At 40.9% G+C, this 26,378-nt stretch overlaps 1 protein-coding gene and 1 non-coding gene across 5 annotated transcripts; one reads left to right on the top strand and one right to left on the bottom strand.

Moving 5' to 3' along the window:
• Positions 1-424: 424 nt before the first annotated feature.
• On the top strand, positions 425-24,743 carry C1QTNF3 (C1q and TNF related 3). 4 transcript variants are annotated; one of them, XR_005019512.1, is made up of 6 exons: positions 425-867; positions 6,657-6,768; positions 8,864-9,018; positions 13,461-13,590; positions 20,978-21,055; positions 22,615-22,644. XR_005019512.1 is itself a non-coding variant. In XM_036849398.1 (6 exons), exons 1-6 carry the CDS (start codon positions 565-567, stop codon positions 22,772-22,774), a joined length of 741 nt encoding a protein of 246 aa, XP_036705293.1. In that variant the 5' UTR covers positions 425-564; the 3' UTR covers positions 22,775-24,665. The 4 variants fall into 4 exon arrangements, 3 of the variants coding, with proteins under 3 accessions (XP_036705293.1, XP_036705291.1, XP_036705292.1); XM_036849398.1 differs by having other exon boundaries at positions 425-648; positions 20,956-21,055; positions 22,615-24,665; XM_036849396.1 differs by having other exon boundaries at positions 20,956-21,055; positions 22,615-23,820.
• On the bottom strand, positions 17,213-17,316 carry LOC118893682. Its single transcript, XR_005019539.1, has one exon. It is a non-coding gene; the product is annotated as a U6 spliceosomal RNA (small nuclear RNA).
• Positions 24,744-26,378: the final 1,635 nt, after the last annotated feature.

Genomic DNA, 26,378 nt, shown 5'->3' with positions numbered 1-26,378 from the left:
CAGAAATGAGTTCCTTTAAGTGGCGGCTACAGTGGGGAAATATTAACTGTACAACGAGAGTGCAGAGCTCTCGTGATGGCCCTGAACACGTTCCCACTGCCATTTCAGACGGAATTGATGCAGTTAAGCCCGAATTTCCTGGCAAGCCCTGGAGGAGGTTTTCCCAAAAGGCATCTTAGACCGCAAAGGCACAGCCTTTCCATGTCTAATAGCAAAAGCAAACCACTGGACACATGCTGCCTGTTTCCAGCTGGTTGTGCATGTTTTCTTCACACTTTAACAAAAAACGTGCCAAGGTGTGACATTTATGAACCCCACCAACTGGGAGCTGTCACACAAACCGTTTTGCCTGTGATGTGGGAAAGTAATGAATGGGGGCCGTTCCGCCCGCGGAGGAGGACTGCTCTCCCTCTGGCCTGCAGCCTTATTTATTACATACCGAAGTATAAAACCGCCTGGCCGGCTGCAAGTCTCATCTCCAGCCCTGGCACTTGCCAGAAGAGACCACGGCACCCGGAGCCCTAGCCGTCTTCTCCGGGAGGCTCTGTGGCTCTGTTGAGAATCATGCTCGGAAGGCAGCTCGTCTGTTGGCACCTGCTGGCTTTGCTTTTCCTCCCTTTTTGCCTGTGTCAAGATGAATACATGGAGGTGAGCGGAAGAGCTAATAGAGTGGTGGCGAGAATAGTGCAAAGCCATCAGCAGACTGGCCGTAGCGGCTCCAAGAGGGAGAAAGTGAGAGAGCGGAGCCATCCTAAAACTGGGACTGTGGATAATAACACTTCTACAGACCTAAAACCCCTGAGACCAGATGAGCTACCGCACCCCGAGGTAGATGACCTAGCCCAGATCACCCCATTCTGGGGCCAGGTACTCGGAATTCTCTTTTAAGGATTACTGTCAAAGCTTAATGAGTGTTGTTGTTTTTGCTCTTTTTTCAGCTATGATTCTTAGGCTCGATGCTTTCCAGAAGTTGACTGAGCTGCTTGTGGGTCTGTCTCCGGGTTGCTGTGGGATACTAGGGACGAGGCTGGTCTGTGTTAGAAAATCAGCAGAGGTAGCGCCGATAGACTGAGATAAAGAGGGGCCACAGCTGCCCCATCAGAAAGGGGAGCAGGGACAACCAGCCCTGCTCTGCTGTGATTTGGTTTCTTTCTTGCTCTGTTGATGCGGAATGGAGGAGAGCTGACCTTTGCAGATAGATCATTAGAGATAATCATCTGCAGATCGTAAGTTGGACTTCGTTAATTCTTCCCAGCAGAGAGAAGCTGCCCTTTGAGTTTTTCATTTGATTTGCGAGTTTACTGTGACAGTTCATGCCAGACTTGGCTATTTGATTTATAGCACTCTAGGTTGCTAAGTCTCTACGTTCACTCTGTTTAAAAAAGGACCAAAGAGTTAAAACAAAAACACACTGTCTGTGTTTAAAATGCAGACTTGATTCTGTTGTATGATTTAATGCCTGATAATCACAGAGGACTTGTGTAAGATGCTGAGTATAAGCACAGCATCTAAGGAAAAATCTTTAACTCTTTCAGGGTAGTACGGGAGTGAGTTAAGGTTTCAGTGTAGTGAATGGCAAATTGATGAGACTCATTTTAATTGAAAACATTAAGAACAGGAAGAAACAGGTTTTCAAGTATGTCTTTATTATTTTTTTAATTAAAAAAATTTTAATTGAGGTATAATTGACATATAACATTATGTTACCTTCAAGTGTACAACATAAGGAAGAAGCAGATTTTGATTTGCCTTCTAGGTATCAAGCATGCTGAAATCAGATGAGGGGCAAGGGGAGTTATTCTGAATTATATGATCTCTGTGTTTTCTTTAATTAAACATTGTTTTAAATTTATTTTATTTATTTATTTTTGTCTGCATTGGGTCTTCGTTGCTGCGCACGGGCTTTCTCTAGTTACGGCGAGTGGGAGCTACTCTTTGTTGCTGTGTGCAGGCTTCTCATTGCAGTGGCTTCTCTTGCTGCGGAGCACGGGCTATAGGTGCACGGACTCAGTAGTTGTCGCTCTTGGGCTCTAGAGCCCAGACTCAGTAGTTGTGGCACACAGGCTTAGTTGCTCTGCAACATGTGGGATCTTCCCGGACCAGGGATTGAACCTGTGTCCCCTGCATTGGCAGGCGGATTCTTAACCACTGCGCCACCAGGGAAGCCCCCTGAATTATATGATCTTTGAACAAATAAGTTTTACTACAAGAATTGACTGCTTCTATGCGTTGAATAGACCCTGACAAAGTCCATGCAGCTGAAACCTAAACCCCTCTGACCACAGATCGAAAGTTTGCGTTGAGACTGGTAATGTGATCAGACCAAGATCACAGGCAGAAGCAGCTGTAGATCGGGGACAAACCTGGGACTTCTAACTTGACCACAAATGCAGTTGCCCAAACTATTCTGTGGGGCCTGGTCAAGAAAAAATTGCTCCTTTGCAGAGCCGTGGAAGAAATGATAACCTCTAAATCCAATCCTCCTTTTTGAAAGCCGCTTTTAGAGATTGTTCTTTCATCTGACAATCTTTTGGCTGAAGAGTAAGTAATACTCATTTGTGTTTTTCTCAGTGGTAAAGGTATTTGTGCTTTTGTCCAAGCCTTGATCTGGACTTTCTACTTCAAAAAATGGGCTCTTTGCTGGATCCTTCCCGGTCATGGCATGTGAGCCTCCAGAGGCAGCAGAAGGCAGATGTAGGCTGTCATTGGTCATCAATTCTTGACAGGCCCCTGAAATCCAAATTACATCTCTCTTCTGCCCCAACTTCCAGTGCCTCTAGGCATCTAGCATGTTGAAATCAGGTGAGGGGGAAAAGAAGCCACTTTCTGGGGTTTCTTTTTTTTAAGCCGGGGGGGGGGGCTTTCCAACTCCCTTGGGTTCCTGAAGTATTTCCAAACCAGCCCCCAACAGGAGATAGTGAGGAGATTTAGCCACCGATATTCTAGAGGTTTCAGTACAACTCTCTGCCGGTGGATATGGAGACCCACATTGAATTTAGGATTGTTCTGTGTTCTTCCCTCTTGCCTCACTTCCCACACTGCTTCTTTTCTTTTAATCCTCCTTTTCCCTCATTCATTCCTTTACCAATTGTTTCCTGTGCTTCTACTATGAGTCATATTTTAGGATGGGGATAAATACACTCAAGCTTCTCTCTCTGAACAATGCTGAAGGGCTCTAGTGGGGATAAATCAACAGGTAATTAAGTACCATGGGATAAACAAAGTAAAGGCACAAAAGACTGTTGGGGGAAAAGGGGCAGAATGGTGGTGGCCGCTGAGTCAGATCTCAAAAGATGAGATGAAAAGGGTGGGCATCCCCGGAAAAAATAAAATAAACAAATATGCACCACAGCAAGAGCCTTGAGGGAGGCTTGAGGAGTTGGTGTGGCTGGACAGCTGGGCTATAGGAGGAAGACACCAGTGATTTTAGTGCCACCTGATGGATTCCGTTGGCCGGTGAAGAAGCTTAGACCTTATTTTGCCAGCAAAATTTTGTTTGTTTGTTTGTGCATAGCAGGGCAGTGAGGTGATCAAGTGTGTGTTCTAGAAAGATGACTCTGGCCATAGCATTTGTGTGGAGCCATGTAGAGGTGGGCTGAGCAGACCTGCACTCTCTTTTCCTGGCATCTTCTTCTCTGTAGCTCTTCATTATTCACCTTTATCCAGCTCCTCTCCTCTTCCTGGACACCTATCTCTCCCTCTTCCACTTCCCTTCACCTTCTTTCTCTTCCCTCTTCCTTAAGTTAAGGAAGGAGCTGTGGACTGTCTTTCCTGAAGTCATCTCCCAATAGTAGAGCTTCATTCTCAGTAGCTGCCCCTAGGCCTCCATCTACAAAATGGATGGAACTTGTCTTAGGGACTTTCTTCTTCCCATGCTGTCCATTTGCATGAACTTGGTGTTCAAATGTGACCTAATTTGGGGAAAGGAGTTGATAAACTTAAGAGGGTGATATAGAGAACTACCTCGAATGTCATTTTCCCTTACCTGGGAGAAAACTTCTCAATGAACACATCCTGTCCAACTTGTTCTAAGGCTCATGAACATGGTTTCATTTGACTGAACTCTGAAAGACCAGGCTAGAGGGAGGACCATGTTGTGAAATGTCACAGGACAGTTCTCAGGAAGGGGCCCACTTAATAACCAGAAGTCTCTCCCTGTTTTGGCGGCAGCGCTATGCTCTCAAAGTGGTTGGGTATGCACCCCATCTCCTGGCACTAACGCCTCATACCCAGACACTAGATTTCAAAACAACATCTTTCTAAGTCACAATTTGAGGCTTTTGGAAAGACTTCAGTGTCCTTGTTTGCATTATAGAGCTGGAAAGAAAATTCATGACCATCTTTACCCTATCCTCTAATTTAGTGGACAAGAAAAATGATGTCTGGGGGAAAGTGACTTCACAAAAGTCACACAGACCTATGATGGGAGTTCTGGTTCCAGTCAACTTCTCTTTTTGACATTCTTAGCATCTCAGTTTTTCAATTCTATTTTTAAACAAATGGTTCCATTTCAGTACTTTCCCTCCCTCCCCACCCTTCTCCTTCCCTAAAATTTGTTATTGGCAGAGCTTAGGATTTCTTGGAGCTTAAACAGCTGTATTTCATATTAGCAAAATCATACCAGGAAATTACAGAATACCTATTTCTCAGATTGCATCTTTGGATTAGAAGGTGGGGTGGTGCTGTGATGTCTGACTTTCCAAGTGTCTGAAATCCCTTGTCTCAGACCAATTGCTTTCGCTGATTTTCTTTTCCTCTGCCAGTTTTATAAAAGGTTTTCATAGACTCCCATACCTGTCCAAGGTTGGGTCTGGGGGACAGAAGACTAGACTAGGAGATTGCTCCAAATCCTAGCTACTGAAAACTTGAGATTGAGCTCTGAGCCATTGCAGGCAATTGCTTGGACTACAGATGCTGTTCTGCATTTTTTTCTTAATAGCTAGGTGGAAACCTGTAGGAAAAAAGAATGAGAGTAAGGAAAAAAGCCCAAGCTTATTTTTTTGTTTGTTTGTTTTAATTTAATTTAATTGTTTAAGTAATTTTTATTGGAGTATAGTTGATTTACAATGTTGTGTTAGTTTCTGCTGCACAGCAAAGTGAATCAGTTGTACATATACATATATCCACTCTTTTTTAGATTCTTTTCCATGGCCATGACAGAGTATTGAGTAGAGTTTCCTGTGCTATAAAAGTCTAGAGGTGTAGCAGTGTGAAGCCTTGATCCATTGTTCTGCTTGGATTTCTAATGATAGAGAAAACTTCAATTTTGAATGACTTCTTCCTCCCTCCCTTTCTCCCTTTCTGTCTCTCTCTCGTCCTTCCTCTCTCACCCCATCCTTTCCTTTTAAAAAATGAATCCCTTAGCAACAGTATGCTATTTTCAAAAAACTTTTGAATTATAATTGGTGTCGAGGAAAGTTTCCACGAGTCTTTTGTAAGATATCATTAAAAGTTGCCAGTTTAGGGGACTTCCCTGGTGGTGCAGTGGTTAAGAATCCACCTGCCAATGCAGGGGACACGGGTTCAATCCCTGGTCCGGAAAGATCCCACATGCCACAGAGCAACTAAGCTTGTGCGCCACAACTACTGAGCCCGTGTGCCACAACTACTGAAGCCCACATGCCTAGAGCCGGTGCTCCGCAACGAGAAGCCATCGCAATGAGAAGCCCGTGCACCGCAACGAAGAGCAGCCCCCGCTTGCCACAACTAGAGAAAGCCCGTGCACAGCAACGAAGACCCAACGCAGCCACAAGTAAATAAATAAATTAAATAATTTTTTTAAAAAGTTGCCAATTTAGAAGAGACTCCAAATTTTATGAGCAACTCTAACTCTTCTGCCATTCAACTTCTGCCAAATCTCTAGCTCCTTGACTGTAAGCACAAGTTTTTTAGAAATTTATCATTGAATAAAGAAGCGTTGAACTGAGTGCCCTATTTGAATACATTTAATATCCATTAAGTACTCATGAAATCTCGGTTCAAATAATGCGTTAATCACTTTAAATTTTCAAGTGGAATATGAAACAGAACAGCATGTTAAAGGTGGAAGTTTAAAAAAAGGGAGTTAAAGTTGTTTCAGGATGTAGATAATTAATAAGAATTTATTGGACTAATGAATCCTTTCTTTCCTTAATTTTCTAAGGCAGTTTATGTGTGTTGTGATACAATTCAGAATTTCTAAGAACTCTTTACCCAGTATCATGAATATAGATAGACTTAATAACTATATTTGAGGTTGGTAATTTTTATCATTTGAGGGTCATCTACTCAATCTAGCTATGTCTGAGACTACTGGCAGTTGGAAAAGAAAGGGAGCTTTCTCTTTCTGAAGGAGCTTTCTCTTTTCCTGTAGCAGCAGGAACATACTTCCCAGAAACAGCCCCAATCCTCCACTCCCACTCCCACTTTCCAAAGAGCCTGTTCTTCTAGTGACTCTCCTGTTTCCTTTGCCTTCTGATTCTCACCTCACCTTAGCTGCTCCCGACTCCTTTGCCATTGACATAAGATGACATAAGTCACCCCACACTTTCTTTTCTGATGTTGTCGTAGGCTGTTTGGAATTAAGCTTACCTAGAGGCTGTGGCCAGAGGAAGCTCGAAAGTTCTAATTACTCATATGTACCTTTTTCTGAAGCTTCTCTTTGTATTTTTTCAAAGTCTCCACAAACTGGAGGACTGCCCCCAGACTGCAGCAAGTGTTGTCATGGAGACTACAGCTTTCGAGGCTACCAAGGCCCCCCTGGACCTCCTGGTCTCCCTGGCATTCCAGGTAAGGATGAGAGAGATGCGTTGTTTCCAGTCTAATTGCAGACTGCCAAAACAGGAGCCAGGGGTGAAGCTCAGTGAGTTGGAATCACTTGTGTGTGATCCAAGGCTTATGCATGGAAAATCCAAAAGAGAGTTGGGTGGGGAACTGGGCTTATTGAGTTAATGAGGTGGAACTGTATAAACTATAGTATTTATTATCCATACTGCTTGCAGAATCCCACAGGCGTTAGGCATGCTGGGGCCCCAGCTTACAGGCCAGGAGGCCCTTCCCCAGCATGGAGTCTGGAACCACTGGAGCTTAACAGGTTTATACTCTTGTTTCAGTGTTTCTGCCACCATGTGCTCCATACAGCACACTAGATCTAGGCTTCAGGGGATTTGGGAAGTGAGAGTGGGGAGGAGAGCTTGCTGGTCTGGGATATAGTCATCTTCACAGTCTCTTTTACTGAGCTACACATCTTTCTGTCTGATTCTAGGTCTAGCTGAGTTTTTCTTCCCTTAACCCCCAGGTCCTTCCATGCTCAGCTGTCTCTCAGTTGACCTTCATGCCTCTCTTGGACTCATGGGGACACTTTTGGGCTCCAGCACCATATGGTGTCACGGGGCATGCTGTAGAGCTCCACTGGGTCCCTCTAGACCCACTGTTCAGCCGTCTCTACTACTGAGTGGCACCCCAGACATGGATCATTTGGGGAACTTGCTAGTCTCCTGGGGCAGCCAAGGAAAGGGCAGCCCAGGTGCCCTCTGTCCCAGGACCTCCAAATCTATCTGGGGGTTTAACTGACTTTCTTGTCTCCAGGTCAATTCCTGGGGATAGAACTTTTTCTCAGGGTTTGGAAAATGTCTGCTTGCTCTTCTCTGACTTACTCCCACTGATGTTAATGTTTAACAAATGAGGTTTAATTTTTCTTAATACTTTTGAGTGGCTTCTCAAATGAAACCAAATTTAGAATGAGAAAGTGCTCTGTTAGACTTTATGATCAGTAGCTTGGAATCTATGTCACTGAACATCAAGGGCAGCAGGCAGCCGGTACAGTGATTACGGGTAGGGGACTTTCAGATTCCACTAAAATCTTCTTAGGTCTAAAATCGTCTGAGGTCACAGGACAGGCTGGCCTTGGCTACGTGCTTCCCATCAGGAACAGTTTTGTCACTAGCACATTAACTTGTAAACCCAGTCAAAGTTCATTAATCTGGAAAAATTGCAAGCTCGGTATGAAACCTGACCAAAGGTGGCACACAAAATAAACAACAAAAGGGCCTGGAATTCAACAAATATAAAAATAAAGGGAGAGGTGTAGAAATTATCTCTTAGCAAAGTAAAGTGAAGAGTTGAAATCATTATCCAAGTCTTGCGTTCAAGATTACTGTAATAATTTTTTATCAATGATTTTACTTTTCCTCCAGTTATAAAAGTAGTTCGTGTTCTTTGTAGAAAATTTCAAAAATGCAGAAAAGTGTATAGAATGACACAAAAATCATTTGTGCTTCATCCACTTAGAAAAAAATAAACCACTGCAAAATATTTTTATGTAATTTGTTCTAGTCTTTTTCCCCTTTGGATAAAACACGTACATATTTTATATTATATTACATATATATATATACACATATACATAGTATCATGCTATCACTATTGATTGATTCATAACCTTTTTTATCTAAAAATATCATGCTATTAAATATTTTTCTTCAGCATTCTTTTTTTGTGACTATATAACATCATTTACTGGGATGTACCATTTTTTAATTTAGCCCTTTCAGTATTGATGGACATTTAGGTGGTTTCAAATCTTTGCTATTATAAAGGATGCTTTATAATGTCTCTATGCAATTTTTCATCCAAGTCTTGCTTTATAGGAAAAACAGGCTTTGGAGCCTGGAGCCTTAAGAGTATCTAAGGCTGTTTTCAGTGTCCCATTTAAAAGTGATCCCATCCAATGATGTCACCATGGTTGTGTTTGAGTTTGTTTCAAATGGTCCCCTTTTACAATTAAGTCTGTGCATTTTTGAAGAAAGGAGCTGCATTTGTATAAAAATAGATGGTGAGTATGAGTGACTGGTCTTTCTCATGTGATGATGTCTGGTTGTTTAAGGAAACCATGGAAACAATGGCAATAACGGAGCCACTGGCCACGAAGGGGCCAAAGGAGAGAAAGGAGACAAAGGTGATCTGGGGCCACGAGGGGAGCGCGGGCAGCATGGCCCCAAAGGAGAGAAGGGCTACCCGGGGATCCCACCAGAACTGCAGGTAAATCGTCTTGGCGTGTCTCCAGATGACCCTCAGGGTCCAGGAATCAGAAGGCTTGAGTGCTTCTTCATCCTCAGTGTTGAGTAAACCTGTCTCAGTTTGTTCATCTCCACCACAGGGTGTTTGCAGAAGACCTATGCTGTCAACGTGCTTTGAAATCATTCTTAGGGAGAAATGTACGAAGGGTGAAATTCAACACCCTTATTAGACCAAATACAAAGCAACCCTGAACATCAGCTAATCTCCATTTTCCAAATGAGGAGATATGTTCAATAAAAAGGTTTTTGGCGACTCGAATATGTAAACGTTTAGATGCATAAAATATTATTAAGTAGACATTTGACCATTCCATTTATTTATCAATTTTGTTACATTTGCATATTTAAATTACATATATGGATATTAATATACAAGTAATTCTATCAAATCAGATTTCGTGACATTAATTTTTATTAAAGCTTTTCTCATCAGTATCTTCTTTATTACTGGAGGCATTTTATTTTGAGTCATGAGACCATATTCATTTCAGCTTAAAGTTTTTTTAATTCATTTATGAGGCTATCATTGGACATTTTATCTCAAGCCCACTACCCATTTATCTGTTCTTTTTTTTAATATATAAATTTATTTATTTATTTTTGGCTGTGTTGGGTCTTCATTGCTGTGCGTGGGCTTTCTCTAGTTGCGGAGAGTGGGGGCTACTCTTTGCTGCGCTGCACTGGCTTCTCTTGTTGCGGTGGCTTCTCTTGTTGTAGAGCACAGGCTCTAGGCGCACGGGCTTCAGTAGTCGTGGCTCTCAGGCTCTAGAGCACAGGCTCAGTAGTTGTGGCGCACGGGCTTAGTTGCTCTGTGGCATGTGGGATCTTCCCGGACCAGGGCTTGAACCTGTGTCCCCTGCACTGGCATGCAGATTCTTAACCACTTAGCCACCAGGGAAGTCCCCCATTTATCTGTTCTTTATTTCTCTTTTAAGTGATCTTCAAAATCCTGTTGTCAGTAACACCTAAAACTTGCAAATGTGAGATGTGAGGTTAGGTCACACCAAGAAAATTACTAAGTCTGGATTATTTATTTGGCTAATATTTTTAAGATGGATTCTTCCAAGGGACTCTTATCAACATTGAAAACTAGCATTTTTTATTGCTTGTTTCTGGCTGGTATGTGTTCCTGAAACAGTAACTAGTGATTAAAATTAAGTAACTGAGAGAACATACTGATGGAATAAAGTTCATATTTTAAGGCAAGACAAGAAAAATTTAAACATAATTTTTTCTCTGCCCATTTGGGCCTCCTCCCTCCCCTCTAGTGTGCATTGTGCATCTGCATTATGCATTAACCAGACCTCCCCAATGGCAGAAATAACTGCTCAACCATAAAGATCAATTTCTCTTCTTTTGATGCCAGACATGTAACTCCTTAGAAGATAACATTACGTACTTACAACCTTATTAATGTTACTAGCTATATTACTTGTATTCTGCCTATTTTATAAGATTATTTTTTCTTTCATTACCAGTATGTGACTGAGCCTCCAATAAAAATAATGATGACTAGGGGACTTGAAACAATTGACCAAATATATAGTTCTGTAAGATCAATGATTGTTAATAGTGTAACTCTAGATATAGGAAGAAGCAGCAAGAGGGAGCCATTTCCTGAACCGTAACAGATTAGTAACACAGGTGGACCAGAGGCTTTTGGCTACTGTTAACTGGGTCTGGTCCAGTAATAGCACATGGAGTGTCCTATCAAGGAAATCCTCACCTGACCTGGGAATGAGCATTCCTAGTGCAGTGGGACAATTGGTCACAAAATGCCTCCCAAACCTTGGTTGAAATTAAGAACAAAAGGGAGGGGATTGTAAAATAAAACATGTTGCCCACCATCCAGTTCTATAAGAACCAAGTCATTAGGCACTGCAGTCGCTGACTTACAATAAATACACTGTGAAAGGAATTCAGGGCGAAGATCAGGATGAGGCATTTTGTGGTCTGGGAAAACTGACAGAACTGGCCCTCAGACAGTTAAATCTTTTCAGGAGAGAAATTTATGAACCCAGTTTCTTGCATCTTACCATTAACTTAGAAAAGCACTGAAACCATTAACTAAGATATCTGTTCCTTGTGAATAGCAGTAACCTTCTACCAAGATGTGTGCTTGATTGCATGTACCCCTTCACCAAAATCACATATATACTGGTTTCTCCCCCTAACCCCATACCTCTTCAGAACATTCCTCAGAGCTTTCTGAAAGACTGTCCCCTGGGTTATAATCCTCAGGTTGGCTCTAATAAAATTTTCCAATTTCTGTCTTTGATTATTGATTAATATTTTCATGGACAGTACTATAACACGAGAAACTTTTAAAGAACTATAAGGTACAGCAACTCTATCTGAAATATCAGTGGGGGAAAACTTTACCCTTTATTTGGGCACATGTGGTAGTTGTTTGACCTTGGATAAAGTCCATCATTTTGGGGGGAATCAAGTTATTTTAAGGGTAAACTAAGAGTTCCTGTGTGTTACTCAACCTGCTTTTGTGGTTTCGTAACGTCTTTTTTTTTTTGTAACTTTTTAATGACTGCTGCTTAATAATTTTAGCAACCTGCGGTCTGTGTGCCAGTATAAATTTACAAAGAAAAGGAGACAGATGCCATCGCCCAGGTTATAGGTACCTAATAAGATGGATGGCTCTCAAAGCTAGAAACTAACCCAAATCTGTGAATGGTTATATCCTAGTTAAGGGGCCTTGTAGTAGCCAGTTTAATGGAGAACACCTGGGCAATTATTACATTTGCTCCATCAGCTTTTTAACCCTAAAACCACATTACGGTCATTAGGGAGAACTACTTTCACATGTTTTGAAGGAGGCATTAAAGTGGAGACAAGATTGGTCCCCGGCAGATTGTAACGGAGGGTGACTTCCGGCCCCTTCATCCCCATTTCTAAATCTCTTCCTCCGGTGTCACCCCTTCTTCAGTCTTCTGTGTCCAGTGCCCTCACACAGTCCTTCTGACTGCCCCCATCTTTTCTGTGTTGATTCTCCCAGGCCTGCCTCCCTGCCCACACCCCAAGTCTTCCAGAACTTCAAATTATTTGCTCTCTCCTCTCTCACCCCTCTCCCTTAAAACTTCCATTCATTCAAGATGGATAATCCCAGCAAGTTAAAGAATTTATTGATCTAATTCGCACTCAGTTTCAATGACTCATTTGGACAGGGGACTGGCATTGACTTTCAAATGTAACTCTCCAATGGTGGTACAATTTCCGAGTGTGGGCTATTCCCATACTACCAAGCAATTCTCCGACACCAGCTGGATGTCCTACAATTCAGCTCACTTCTGACACTTAAGAGCTCAGTCCTTCGAGACTGCCCCACCCTTCCCCCACTTTAGGCGCCAATCCAAGTCCAGGTTATCACCGTGCTTCTGTCTTCCAATGACCCCCTCCTTGGGTTTGATTAATTTACTAAAGCAGCTCACAGAAGCACTCAGAGAAACATTTTACTTACTTGCTCACCAATTTATTATAAATGGATGTAACTGAAGAACAACCAGATGGGAGAGATGCATAGGGCAAGGTATGGGGAAGGGGGACTGAGCTTCCATTCCCTATCTGAGAGCGCCACTCTCCCCAAATCTCCATGCGTTCACCAACTGGGAAACTCTCCAAAACTTGTCCTTTGGGTTTTTATGGAGGCTTCATTGCTTAGGCAATAGTAATTAAATCACTAGCCATTGGTGACTGATTCTCTGTCCAGCCCCTATCTCTCCTCTGAGGAGGTTTGGGGGCAGGGGCTGGGAAGGGGGAGATGGGGGAGGTTTGGGAGTTCAAAGCTCTCTAATCACGTGGTTGGCTCCACAGGCAACCAGACCTTTCTGAGGGGCTTTGCCAAAGTTACCTCATTAACATAACAAAAGACACCTTGATTGTCCTCAACACTTAGGAAATTCTGAGGATTTTAGGAGTTCTCTGCCAGAACTGGGGGCGAATACTAAATAGTTATTTATTATAAATCATGATATCACAGGTGTCTTTTATGGAAAAAATAACACAGGGCACACAAAGTTAAAAAGTTGGCTGCAGGACTTTTCGGATCCTTTAGTATATGCTAATGGGCATTTAATAGCTATATGTGGAAGATTTCATCCAAATTTGCCAGTATTATTTGATAATGGAATTTTAATATCTCAAAAAGCACTTTAAAGTCTAATGTTCATTGAAACACATGCTCAGAACTGTTTGTTGATATATACTTTTAATGATGCATAGCATAAAAATGTTAGAAATCACCATGATTTATTTCATGTTTCTCCACTGATTAATGTTTAAATTATTTCCAATCTTGCTGTTACAAATATTGGTGAAATAAACTTACTGGTATCAAAACCTTATTCCTCTAAGATAAATTGCCTTTTAATTAACCACCGACTCTTTGCTTAGATTGCATTCATGGCTTCTCTGGCAACTCACTTCAGCAATCAGAACAGTGGGATTATCTTCAGCAGTGTCGAAACCAACATCGGAAATTTCTTCGATGTCATGACCGGTAGATTTGGGGCCCCAGTATCAGGTGAGAGGTAAAAATAAATGACTGGAATTATCAATTTAGCAACCAAGAGAAAGAAGGAAGGAAGTGGGGGAGGGAGGGAGGGAGGGAAGGAAGGGGGAGGGAACAAAGAAAGAAAGACCCTAAGGGAATCAAGAGTTTTTTGTGATTCTGGTTAAAACATATATATATATATATATATATATATGAAAAGACAGAGACATTTTAAAAAAAGATGACAACCATGGGCTACTTAGATTATTAACTCATTCAAACTGAACCAAATAAACCTTAAGGGCATAGTTAACTCTGCCTTGAAAAGCCCTTATTCTCACAGTTTAAATGTGTCATAACTGAGTTCATCCCTTCTCCTTTGCCACCACCCAAAGGAAGGCCGTATCCTTTTTTAAAAACATTAAAAAAATTTTTTTTGAGTACTTCTGTATTCATTTCCTATTGCTGCTGTAACAAATTACTACAAACCAAGCTTAAAACAACACAAAATTATTCTGTAACAGTTCTGGAGGTCATTACTTCAAAATCAGTCCAACCGGGCTAAAGTCCAGGTATGGGCAGTGCTGGTTCCTCTGGAGAGCTCTAGGGCCTTGCCTCTTCCAGCTTTTAGAGGCTGTCACCATTCCCTGCCTATTGGCCACATCACCTCAATCTCTGCTTCCACTGTCACATCACTTTGTCTTCTCAGATTCTGACCTCCTTGGCTCTTTTATAGGGACAGAGTGATTACCCTGCTCCCACCTGGATAATCCAGGATAGTCTTCCCATCTCAAAACCTTGAATTTAATCACACCTGCAAAATCTCTTTTGCCATATAAGGTAACAGTCACAGATCCTGGGGATCTTAGGACATGAGCATACATGGGGGCTGTTATTCAGTCCCCAACAACTTTCTTACGTTCTAGTGCCACAAGCTGCTTCAAGCTCATATTGCATTTTCCCCTGTCCTAGCTCTGGAAATACCCATTTTCCCAAGGAGTCCTGGTTCCTTTTATTGGAGAGTACTATTTAGAAACCAAGACTTGGGTGCTAAATGTACTCATCGCTATTAGGAGGTCACTGCTTCTGGGTCCTGTCAATGGACAGAGTTAGGAAATACACATGTATACTAATCATGCATGCATACATATCTGTATTTATTTTCCTACTATCTATCTATCTATGTTGTGTGTTAAAAAACAAACAAAAAAACATGAGTTCATTCTGATACATCTGACTCAAATCCAGCACCACTGAGTTCATCCTAGCATTCTCTTTATTTATTTGTAAGTTCTTTCTTTGACAATGAGAACCCTGGCTCTCTTAATCTATAATATATTTACTTATTTGTTGAACCTTAGTATACAAATAAAGTAGTCAAAAAATTGCAAACCCGTGTGCCATGAGAAACAAAGTTACCAACTAGGGTGTAATGTTTGTGTCCAATTTTTTAATTTTTACCGTCCAGTCAAAACAGTGTCTTTAAAAGCCCTTAGATCATCTTTTTCCTCCATGCCCTTCAGTTCTGTTACTTCATTTATTTGTAATACAGTTAGATTCATTTGTCATAATCTCATCTTGAGTTTCTCATATTCTAGTTGAGTTTTTAAAACTCTGCAAGGAGCAAAATTTATTCTTTGTGGTGTACAGTTCTATGGGACGAGTGCATAGAGATATATCTCCACCACCATAGTATCAAATGGAACAGTTCTTTCATCCCCCAAATTCCCTTGTGCTATCCCTTGGTAGTCAACCCCTGTGTACTCCAACCCCTGACAATGACTGATCGGTTTTCCATCCTTAGAATTCCAAAATGTCATATAAATGGAATTGTACAATGTATACAATATGTCTCTTACTTAGCAAAATTCATTTAACGTTTATCCATGTCTATGTATGAAGCAATAGTGTTTTCCTTTTTCTTGCTATGTAGTATTCCGTTGAATGGATATATCAGTTTGTTTATCCACTCATGAGTTAAAAGACATTTAGACTATTGGTGAATTGACCCTTTATCATTATATAATGTTTCTCTTTATCCTTGATAATATTTCTGAAGTCTCCTATGTTTGATATATTATAGCTTCCCCAGCTTTCTTTTGGATAGTGTTTTATATGTATATATATCTCCCAAATATTACAAATAAGCCAATCAATGAGCTTATTCTGTCTCCCACCTTCTCTCTTTCTTAATTTTTAACTTTTGGTGGTTGAATCATTTATACACTGTCAAGGTATAAAACAATTACATTTTAGTTTGTCAACATTATCCCCTCCTATGATTTGGACTTATCTTGCAGTTAAATATATTCAATGTTCACCATTAGTCATTTTGCCAAAGTTTCCCAGACATCTCTTTATTAGCTAAACTTTATCCTTTAATTTTCTCAAGAAAGCTTATGCCATCAGTATTCCCTGAGACTTTACATGCTCTAAACTGTTATAACCTTGGCTGCAAATAAAAACCTTGGCTTACGTTTTTTTTTTTTTTTTTGGTCCTGTTTTCTGGCATTTGGTCTGGAGAACTCTGACATAGGTCTGAGTTTTTTCATCTTATAAGTGACAATCTTTCTGCTTGACTTCCCAAAGAATTCTTTCTCTATCTTCAAAGTCCAGTGAGTTTTCTAGAAGAAGTGTTAATCATTCTGGGTCAAATTTTCCTGCTGTGTCCTTTCAATATGTGTGTGTAAGCCTTCTTTTTGTCCGGGAAAGCTTCTTTGAATTATGTTTTGAAACATAAACAAAGTTTTTTCTTCTCGTTGTACTAAGGTGAGGTGGCATTGGGAGCAGTCTGACTTGTGTTAGGAAATTAGGCAAACAGGGGATATATTGTCTATAGAATATTTAAAAACTGTAATAAAGCCAATTAAAGTTAGCTAGATTTTTTTATTAGCATAATAGGCCAGCAGTTCTAAACATGTCAGTGATAAAATGCTCCTCCCCTGTGGGGTGGACCGCTCACAAGCATTCATTCCCCTGAGCCCCTTCCCCTGCACCTTAGTACACCACTGGTTAACTTTTTTAAGAACTCCAAGTACACTTTATTTGTTTTGTTTTTAACTTTTCTTAGTCTGTCTTCTGTATGTATTATTTTCTCTAATCTTTTGGTGCTCTTTACTTCCATTTCATGTTGTTTGCTTTTTCTGTTTCTACCCTGCATATGCTTAAAATTGCATCTTCTGGGGTTAATTCTCCTTTTTGCTTCTTCCAATTTCTTCTGTCTTGTTTCTGTGATACTTCTTTTTTTTTTTTTTTTAATGTTTTCTTTGTTTTACATTAGTCATGATGTCCTGGTTTTCAGTTCCTCCTCTTGTCTGGTCATTTCTACCATGGGTTTCTGCATTCTGTTTTACAATGTTCTTTCATAGAGGGATTTGCTTCATTAATATATTTCAAACCCATGATGGAATCTTTGCTTACATTTTTCATCTACCACATGATAACATTTCTTCTTGGTGAGTAATTTTTGTTCTTTTCTACTTTCTAAAGTTAACTGATGGTTGAAGAATTGTCCTAGATCAGCTCTATGCAGTAGTTTCTTGGGGAAGGGGAGGGACCCCAGCACACTCCCAGGCTTGGTGGCTTGGTGGTTCCTTCCTTGCTGCCAGGGGACTCCCCATTTCTTTGCTTTCTTTCTTTGTTTTCTTTTTTTTTAAATATGGAACGCTTCACAAATTTGCATGTCATCCTTGCACACGGGCCATGCTAATCTCTGTATCGTTCCAATTTTAGTGTATGCGCTGCTGAAGTGATCACTCTGCACTTCTTTTTTGACTGCCCCGCAGGGCTTGCCAGATCTTACTTCCCCGACCAGGGATCGAACCTGCGCTCCTGCAGTGGAAGCACAGAGTCCTAACCACTGGACCACCAGGGAAGCCCCGCCACTTCTTTTAACTACAGCCGCTCTGTGTGTTTTCTCTGTGTGGCCACACTTCTCTGTCTCCCCAGACTGCACTGGGTCTAGGAAAACTTCTGAAACCAGCCTTGCACTTGCCAGTTCCTTTGCCTTTAGGAGCCTTATGTTTGCTGGCAGATTCTGAGATCCGCCACTGCAGGATGGCTTTCCACACTTTCTGTACTTTATCTAGCAACCTTCTCCCCAAACATAACTTTTGCTTTATCTCAGCCCTGCTCACAGGAGCTTCTTTTCAGCATCTATATTTCAGAGTGGCCCTTGTGCATCAGGGAGTGCGTTTTTCTGGGCACTGTTTGAGATCTGCTGCCGCTTGGCTTCCTCAAAACTCCTTGCCCTCCATGTTGCCTCTCCGTGACTCTGCCTGCTGTCAGTGACATGTGACAGCACTTAACTGATATTTTAAGTTTATTGATTTTTTTTTGTATCCTAGTTTTGCAGAGAATGGATACTTTTTTGGTGTTTGTTGTCAATTTTCCTTGTCTCTGTATATGGTATTGAGAAGGAAAAAAAAGAAAATTCTGATGGGTGCAGTGGCCATGTTAGATTTGTCACAAATGCTTTTTTTTTTTTTCAAATTTATTGGTCGTGTTGGGTCTTCGTTGCTGCGTGCGGGCTTTCTCTAGTTGCGGCGAGCGGGGGCTACTCTTCATTGCAGTGCATGGGCTTCTCATTGCAGTGGCTTCTCTTTGTTGCAGATCACGGGCTCTAGGTGTGCAGGTTTCAGTGGCTGTGGCACGTGGGCTCAGTAGTTGTGGCTCGTGGGCTCTAGAGTGCAGGCTCAGTAGTTGTGGCACACGGGCTTAGTTGCTCCGCAGCATGTGGGATCTTCCCGGACCAGGGCTCAAATCCGTGTCCCCTGCATTGGCAGGCAGATTCTTAACTACTGTGCCACCAGGGAAGTCCCGTCACAAATGCTTTTAATGTGTGCCTTGATTTATTTTTCTACCCAGCTGAAGTCAGAAATGAACTGGCATATGAAGTGATAGAAGCAATCTTTCATCATGCTTCAATCAGCTTTAAATCTTCTTATGTGATTTTCTGCTCTGAAGGCTTATGTTATAATTTTCCTATAACTATTTTGTTAAACACTGTCTGTGCCACAAATTACATAGATGCGTAGATATGCCCAATGAATGCTTCCATTGCTTTCAATGGCTTTATAATTGAAGCTCAAGGATTTAGTTGTTTTTTAGAATTCTCTTGGGCTGGACATAATTCAGACAATAACAGCCATCATTTGACTCCCACTTTACTGTTTAAACTTCATCCAATAGATTATAAAATGACCTTTTCATACTTTTTAACTCTGGAAGTGATAGGACAGAGAAGGCTGAATTTTACAATTATGTAGCACAAAGACCTGAAAACCAGAGTTCAAATGTATTGTCTCTGGTTTTAGTACCTTCCCTTGCAGAGGAAAGCCACGTGTGGATATAATATAGATTCACTTTTGTATTATATTTCCAACTCTATAGTCATTTCATTTATTCACCATTTGGTTTCTTAGTCTTTCTAAAATGCTTCTGCATCTATTTTTTATAATAGTCATCATTTTTTCCGGGAAAAGTAATATCTTTTTCTGTCATTTTGTTATTATTATTATTATATTTTATTTTTGGCTGCATTGGGTCTTCGTTGCTTTACACAGGCTTTCTCTAGTTGCGGCATGTGGGCTTCTCATTGTGGTGGCTTCTCTTGTTGCGGACCACGGGCTCTAGGCAGGCGGGCTTCAGTAGTTGTGGCTTAATTGCTCTGTGGCATGTGGGATCTTCCCAGACCAGGGCTCGAACCTGTGTCCCCTGCATTGGCAGGCTGATTCTTCACAACTGTGCCACCAGGGAAGTCCCTTTTTCTGTCATTTTGATTCCCACTTTATCTTCTTGAGGCATTGAAAATTGTTGTGTGTGCATGTAATAAGATGTTTTATAAAATGTGAAAAACTGCACACATATAAATTACTTTCTTTGAGTCTCTAATTTCTATCTGCCTTTACTTTTCATCTGTGGGCCAATCTTTAGGCATATGAATGGACATGACTTATTTTTATATCGTATCTTTTATTCTCAGCACATTGAATATGCAAGCCTGGCACTAAATTAAGCATAATCATACATCTTTATTTGGTTCAACTTGACTCAGAGGCAGATGGAGCAACATGGTAACCTTAGAGCTTCTATTTTACTTGATTGTACCTTTGGAAAACAGCATAGAACTATGCGGTGCTTTTTTTTTTTTTTTTTTTTAGATGTTTCTGGGTTTTTCTTTTACAAAATCTACTATGGTCTGACTGTGTCCCCCTAAAACTCACATGTTGAAAACCTGATGCCCAAGGTGATGGAATTAGGTGATTAGATCACATGAACTCCCATGAATGGGATTAGTGCCCTCATAGAAGAGGTCCCACAGAGCTCCCTAGCCCATTCTGCCATGTGAGGACACAACCAGAAGTCTGTGACCTGGAAGAGGGCCCTCACCTGGTCTTGGAATTCCAGTCTCCAGAGCTGTGAGAAATAAATTTTTGTTATTTATGAGCTACTCAGTCTGTTGTGCTTTGTTATAGCAGCTCAAATGGCTTAAGACAAGGCCATTAGTTTAAAAATGTAGCATGAAAATCAATAAGATTTTGATGATTTATATTCATTCATCTTTCCAAAATGCACTCTCAAAACCAAGATCGTTTAGAGTTAGGAAGATTTTCCTTTTCGTTCATCTCTCTACTATTGAATTCTTCTTAATCTTTCAGTGAAGGTATTTTCTACACTGGCATTTAAAGTGTATCAGGTATATTAAGTTACTTTCAATTAGGAGCCCTAGACTCTTACAAGAAAACTAACATATTTTAAAATACGTTGGTCTTATTTTAATGAAAAGGATTCATATTTTTAGTAGCAAGGTCATGCTGCTGAGTCAGATTTGAATCTTTCTATTTATTGTACATAATTTCACCTACTTACAATGAATAGCATGAGAAATTGCTGGAGCTATTAGAACTGATGAACATTTCACTGTGCTACAGTACTTCCTTATCTCTGGCTAATGACAATGTTGCACTTGGGTCATTTTGTTAGGCCACAGAAGACCATGGGTGCCTCCATGCAGGGCTCTCTACTTTGTCCATATGTGTCCTGAGGAAGGTGTGAATGATGGTTAATCTAAACCTAGGGATGGGTTTATATACTTTGCACTTTGTTAGGGGCAAGGAGAGGCCATGAGATACAGCCAAATCCTGCCTTTAAAGATTTTGTATTCTTGTTAGGGAAACATGGTATACACACTGAGAAAGTCTCAAAAAAATTTAAAGCAGTTTGAAGGTGAGAGCAGGTAAAGGGACACTCATAGAAATAAAAGCCAAGAAGAACCTACATACCACGTAGAATAGCAACAAAAGTGTGAAGTCATGCAACATATCTCCCTGCTATCTCCCAGTCCTCCATGTACAATAGTTAATATAAATGTGGATAAATATCGGCCTCTTTCAGGCGTGTATTTCTTCACCTTCAGCATGATGAAGCATGAGGACGTTGAGGAAGTGTATGTGTACCTCATGCACAATGGCAACACGGTCTTCAGCATGTATAGGTGAGTGACCTTTTCTATCATATGTATCTATGCTGCCATTGTTCGCTCAAAGGATGGCCAATGCCAGGAGGTATATGGGAATCAACAGAGACTGGTATAAACCTTGCTGTCCTTGAGAGCTCCCATGTACAATATATGGCCAGATTATCATTACTGTTTGGGAAGCAGTGAATCTGATAAACTTGAGCATAAGCAGGTTGATAAGAGGTCTTGAACTAATGACTAGCAACACTCCCCATAACTAATCATTTGTATTCTTTTCACAACTCATTCTTTCTTTCCTTCCCTCTCAGTCTTTTCTTCTCCTTTCCTGCTCTCCGCCCCCTTTGCCTAGAGTTTAGCCCTTTTGATGGCCTTCTCTATCATCCCTGGAGCTGGCAGTTTAAGAGTTGGGAGTTGGTTTCCTTCTTTAGGCTGTGTTGTGTCTCTGATGTTTACCTTAGCAACCTGGCCCTTAGGCACCTTGGAAAAAAGTTCATTTAAAAAAGAAATATTGCAATTTGCTCTGACATAAGCTTAAGATGTAGGGAAGAGAGGCCAACACCTTTCCCATAATTAAATAAATGGGTATTGCGAAACTCTGTGAAAAACTTCGTGGTTGTTATCTTTTCTTGGTTATTTTTGATGACTTGTGGGGATTGCCATATTTTTTTCTTTTGGACCCTGGCCTCTAGTAAGAGGCTTTGAAAAGCCAAAAGAGAAAAAGATGAGTTAGGTAGGTGAAATGCTGCAACAAAGAGATCCAGAATATTGTGGCTCGAACACACTAGAACTCAATTTTTCTTGGCCGGTTTCAGGTTGGGGAAGGATGGGGTGGAAAGGGTGGAGGAGGGAATTGTGTGGAGTTTGGAAGGAGGGTTGCTCCACCAGGTTTTTGAGGGATGTGGGCTGGTGAAAGCATTTCTGCCATCTATAAAACTGACTCCCAAATTCTCACATCATTGTCATTGCCACGGTCAGAAGGAGGAAAGAACACCAAGCTTGTGGACATTTTAATGCATCAGGCATTCTATTCCAAGTCATCACATTTTCCTAAATGTTTTGCTCTAGCATGACAGGGATCTCCAACTTTCAAGCCCACAATATCTGTTTCCTCACTGCTCTCTGCCTGACCATGAGCTGATGCAACATGTTTTAGTTTGCGTTATGGCAGCACCCTTCTTTAGAACCAAATTCTAAATTAGTTAAGGTGGACTGAACTGCTATAACATTGGTCCAAGGGCTTGAACATGATAGAAGTTCCTTTTCTTCTCATGGCACAGTCTTCAAACACTCGGGCTTCAACAGATGGCTACCAAGGTCATGCTGGTCATTGCCATTAGCATTCCAGACAGTCATAATGAGGAAGGAGCAGGGGGGCTGTTTATGAGAGCTGTATTGGTGAATCCTATATATAAGTGGCACATGTCATTTCTGTTCACACATCATTTAGAGAATTTAATCCCAGGACTATACGTAATTGTATGAGACTCTGGAAGAGAAGGGAGGACAGATTTTGGTAAAGAGCTGGCTGTTTACTGCAAAGATTAAGTCGTTGGTGCCTTTTTTTTTCTTTCTAGTTATGAAACAAAGGGGAAATCAGATACATCCAGCAACCATGCAGTGCTGAAGCTGGCCAAAGGGGATGAGGTTTGGCTGAGAATGGGCAATGGCGCTCTTCACGGGGACCACCAGCGCTTCTCCACCTTTGCAGGCTTCCTGCTCTTTGAAACTAAGTAAAAGTATGAATAGACCAGCTCCACTTTTGGGAAGATTATAGCTGAGCTGGTATTGTCATGATCTGAGGGACTTTAGATTTGATGGTTCTACATGTTGTATTAAAAAATTTTTTATTGGTTACATTGTTAATCATACTACAGGTACATCAGTAATGCGGGATGACTCAGGAGCTCAGAAGAATAAACCACAAAACAGTCTTCCCAAGTGACCTTGACTAATATACCCAGTAACCTTTATCACTCCTAGGCACCTAAAAGAGAGTTCCCTTCTTGATACAGGTTGGAAATAATTGTTCCCATCACAGAAGTCATTTGCAAAGAGTTTTGGCGGCTCTAATAGCAACATTCAGGAACCCCTGAGGGTCTGGGTTCCTCATTCTTTACAACTTTTCAGAGAACAGGATGCAGTGATTATGATGGGGCCAAGGAAAGAATAGGGGGCACTTGCCTGGATCAAGGTACCAGAAATATTTGTAAAGTCTAGACTGGGAAGTAACACTTTGATCCAGTGGGTCAATATTCATGGATAAAGTATAGATATTTTTTAGTAACTCCAGATAGCTTTAAGATAGCAGAAGTATTCACAATGCTCAAAAATAATTGACTCCTCCTTTTTTTATAAGGATAGTGCTATAATTAAATCTTGACTTCTAATGCCTTATATTTTTAGAAATAGAATTTTCCTGTGATCCAGAATTGGGCTTACCAGATCTGGATTATCAGATTGACTCTTTTCCTTTGCATCTCTTACATTACAGCAGAGCTTTGTTGACTTTGGCCTGCGGTGAGTGTAGGTCCATACAGTACGGATATAATCACCCACTTTTCTATCAGCTTAGAAATTACCCTAATATACTTTACACACACTGACATGGCATATTTAAGGAGCTGTAAACCCAAACATATACAGCCAAACTAATGTATACAAAATATAAGGGTATTTCACTTAGGAGACATATAATAAAATTGCTTAATCTTTTTTTAAAAAAAATAAAAATATATATGGGAATTGCCTGGTGGTCCAGCGGTTAGGACTCGGTGCTTTCACTGCCATGGCCTGGATTCAATCCCTGGTCACGGAACTAAGATCCCGCAAGCTGCATAGCGCAGCCAAAAATTTAAAAAATCCGTATATTTTTTAAAAAATTATGTGACTTCTTTGATTATCATATTTAATCAATATTCACAGAGCAGCTGTGCCACTTGACTTTTGCCTATACCTCCCCAAAAATCAATTCTCAAAGGATTAAATTTGTCACCAAAAAGATACTCATGAGAATGTGCCATAAGTTCTGATGACAGTACCCCAAATTGGTTTACTTTAAGCAAAGAATCATTGGAATATGCGTTTACCTTGATGTTGAATCATATTTAAAATGCACTACAGAGATGTTCATCTAACAAATATTACATAATGAATTCCCTTAGAAGTAATGAGCCCTTAATTTATTTTCTGTTACAATTTGAATTTCCACAAAGGATTTTTAACTATGAGTTTACTTGTATTGATTACCCCCTATAGCTAGAAGCAGAGATAATGAATTAGAGCTGCCCTTTTAGCTAATAATGTGTTCCACATTCATACCAGTCTTTGACCCTTTCCTTTTGATCTACAAATATTTTGAAACTCTTCCTGAATCCATATACAATGCTATTTTAAAGTGAATGGATGTTAGCTATAATATGCTTGACTGGTAATGTTTTTGTGGTTTTGTGTATATTCTCCCTCTCCCACCCCACCTCGGTATAGGGTCATGGGGTTGAAGTTTACTCTTACCAAATGTCATAACTTTCTAGAAGTGCATTGACAATAGACAACTGAATATTGCATGTTGCCCAAAAGGACTTCATATCTAAAGAGCATGCATTACTAATAAAGTGACTTAGAGTAAGATATTGGCCTGGCTTTAGATAAAACTGAAGCAAGAAAACTGTAATAAGCATTATATGGAAATAAACCCACTTTTGTTAAATGTACTGTTTTAGAATGTTTTTAATACAGTTGAATAGTCATACAATTATAAGTCACTATGGTTTGTTAACACAAAGTTAAAATATTTTCATGCAGATGATGTAAACAGCCATAGAATCAATGGTGTGGGCACAGAACAGGGTCACTGTCTACAAAAAACTCTACTTTTCAGTTATTCTATTGTTCTAACTTCAACCCTCTGGGTCTTTAAGACTCCGATGTTTAGAGGGTCCTGTGATGAAATCAGTATCCCTGAGGGGAAGGGACCTTCATCACACACTTGAAGTCTTTCTATGTTGATGCCTAAATTCCAGTTTTCACCTTGGTAGAGACACCCAAGATCTGGTTGCAGGCAGGTAGAAAGCACTTTGGGCTGGCAAATAAGTCCCAAGTGTGAAGAAGAGTGGGTAGTATAGATGGTGGGAGAAGGCCAAGGTAATTATCAGAGTTTCATAATTTCACCAACGACCAGAGTTATATCTGGAAGACTGATTTTATGAGTCTTCCTAAAACTGAGGCTCTGAAAAGGAGATGGTAAGTAGGTGTCATGGGAAATTTAAATGTATCATCTAAGCAACCAACTTTACAATTCTAAACCCCAAATGAAGGCAAACTCTACAAATAAAACACATGGGTGTCTGCTTGCTGCAGAAATGCAGTACAGGGTAGAATAGCTTCACATAATGATTAGGTTGGGTGATTTTCCAGTGTAGAAAAGGCTACATTTGAACCTTGGACAACGAATAACTTATACTGAAGGAATTTTATTGAGCATATTGTGAGTAAAAGCCGAAGTCAATAATATTCAAACAGAGGATAGAATGATCAAATGTAAACTACAAAGGGTCTGGCTGGAATTGATAAACATCTACTCTGTGCAAAGGTACTGTGGTATTCCAGGAGTGACTCAGCATTTAAAGTCCAAGTCTTACCTTCCATGAGTTTTCAACTCAGTGAAGGAAGATAAGTAAAAAGGGGAAAGTGCATGGATGTGTGGACGAAGAATATCAGAATATCACTTGCCACATCAGGAAACAAAGGATATTGCAGCCATCAGGCCATCAGCTACTGCAGCTGTGAGGGAACTCAGGATGGAGAAAAACAGGATCCTGGCCCTAGATAGCTAAGGTGCACATCAAAGGCACCTGTCACCTGCAGACGCCCAGGTGTTACGGGACTTTTCCGCAGTCTTCTAGGAAGGGAGGATGGGAACTCAGCCCTGCCAGAAACTAGAAACCAGATACCGGACCAGAATTCGAGTTCTCTGCCCACCAGAGGTGATCAGCCTCCATCCCTCAGGTCAGGCTGAGGCCCTTCAACCAGACTCCTGCGTCCAGGACCAGGACAGAAGAAAAAAGGGTAGGATAGGAGGGGTTGGAAAGAGGAAAGGGAGAGGGAAGGGGAAAGAGGTCAATAAAGTTCCTTACCCAGAGTTCCTTGTCGGGGCTCTCTGGCCAGTCGTCTGAGCCAGGAGGAGACCAAGGATAAAACGGTCCTGGTTGCGGCCTCTGAGTCTGGTCCATCAGCAGGCAAACTGTTCCCTGACTACTCCGAGTGCTCAGGATGTCAGTCGTAGAGAAGAAGAGATCCTGCCAGAGTGGTCATTTTTTGCAGGAAGGGGGACCCCTTCCAG

The sequence above is a fragment of the Balaenoptera musculus genome, chromosome 3 (genome assembly GCF_009873245.2).
Source record: "Balaenoptera musculus isolate JJ_BM4_2016_0621 chromosome 3, mBalMus1.pri.v3, whole genome shotgun sequence".
Classification (NCBI taxonomy): domain Eukaryota; kingdom Metazoa; phylum Chordata; class Mammalia; order Artiodactyla; family Balaenopteridae; genus Balaenoptera; species Balaenoptera musculus.
The sequence above is the reverse complement of the archived record's forward strand: the minus strand, read 5'-3'. Positions and strand labels throughout refer to the sequence as shown.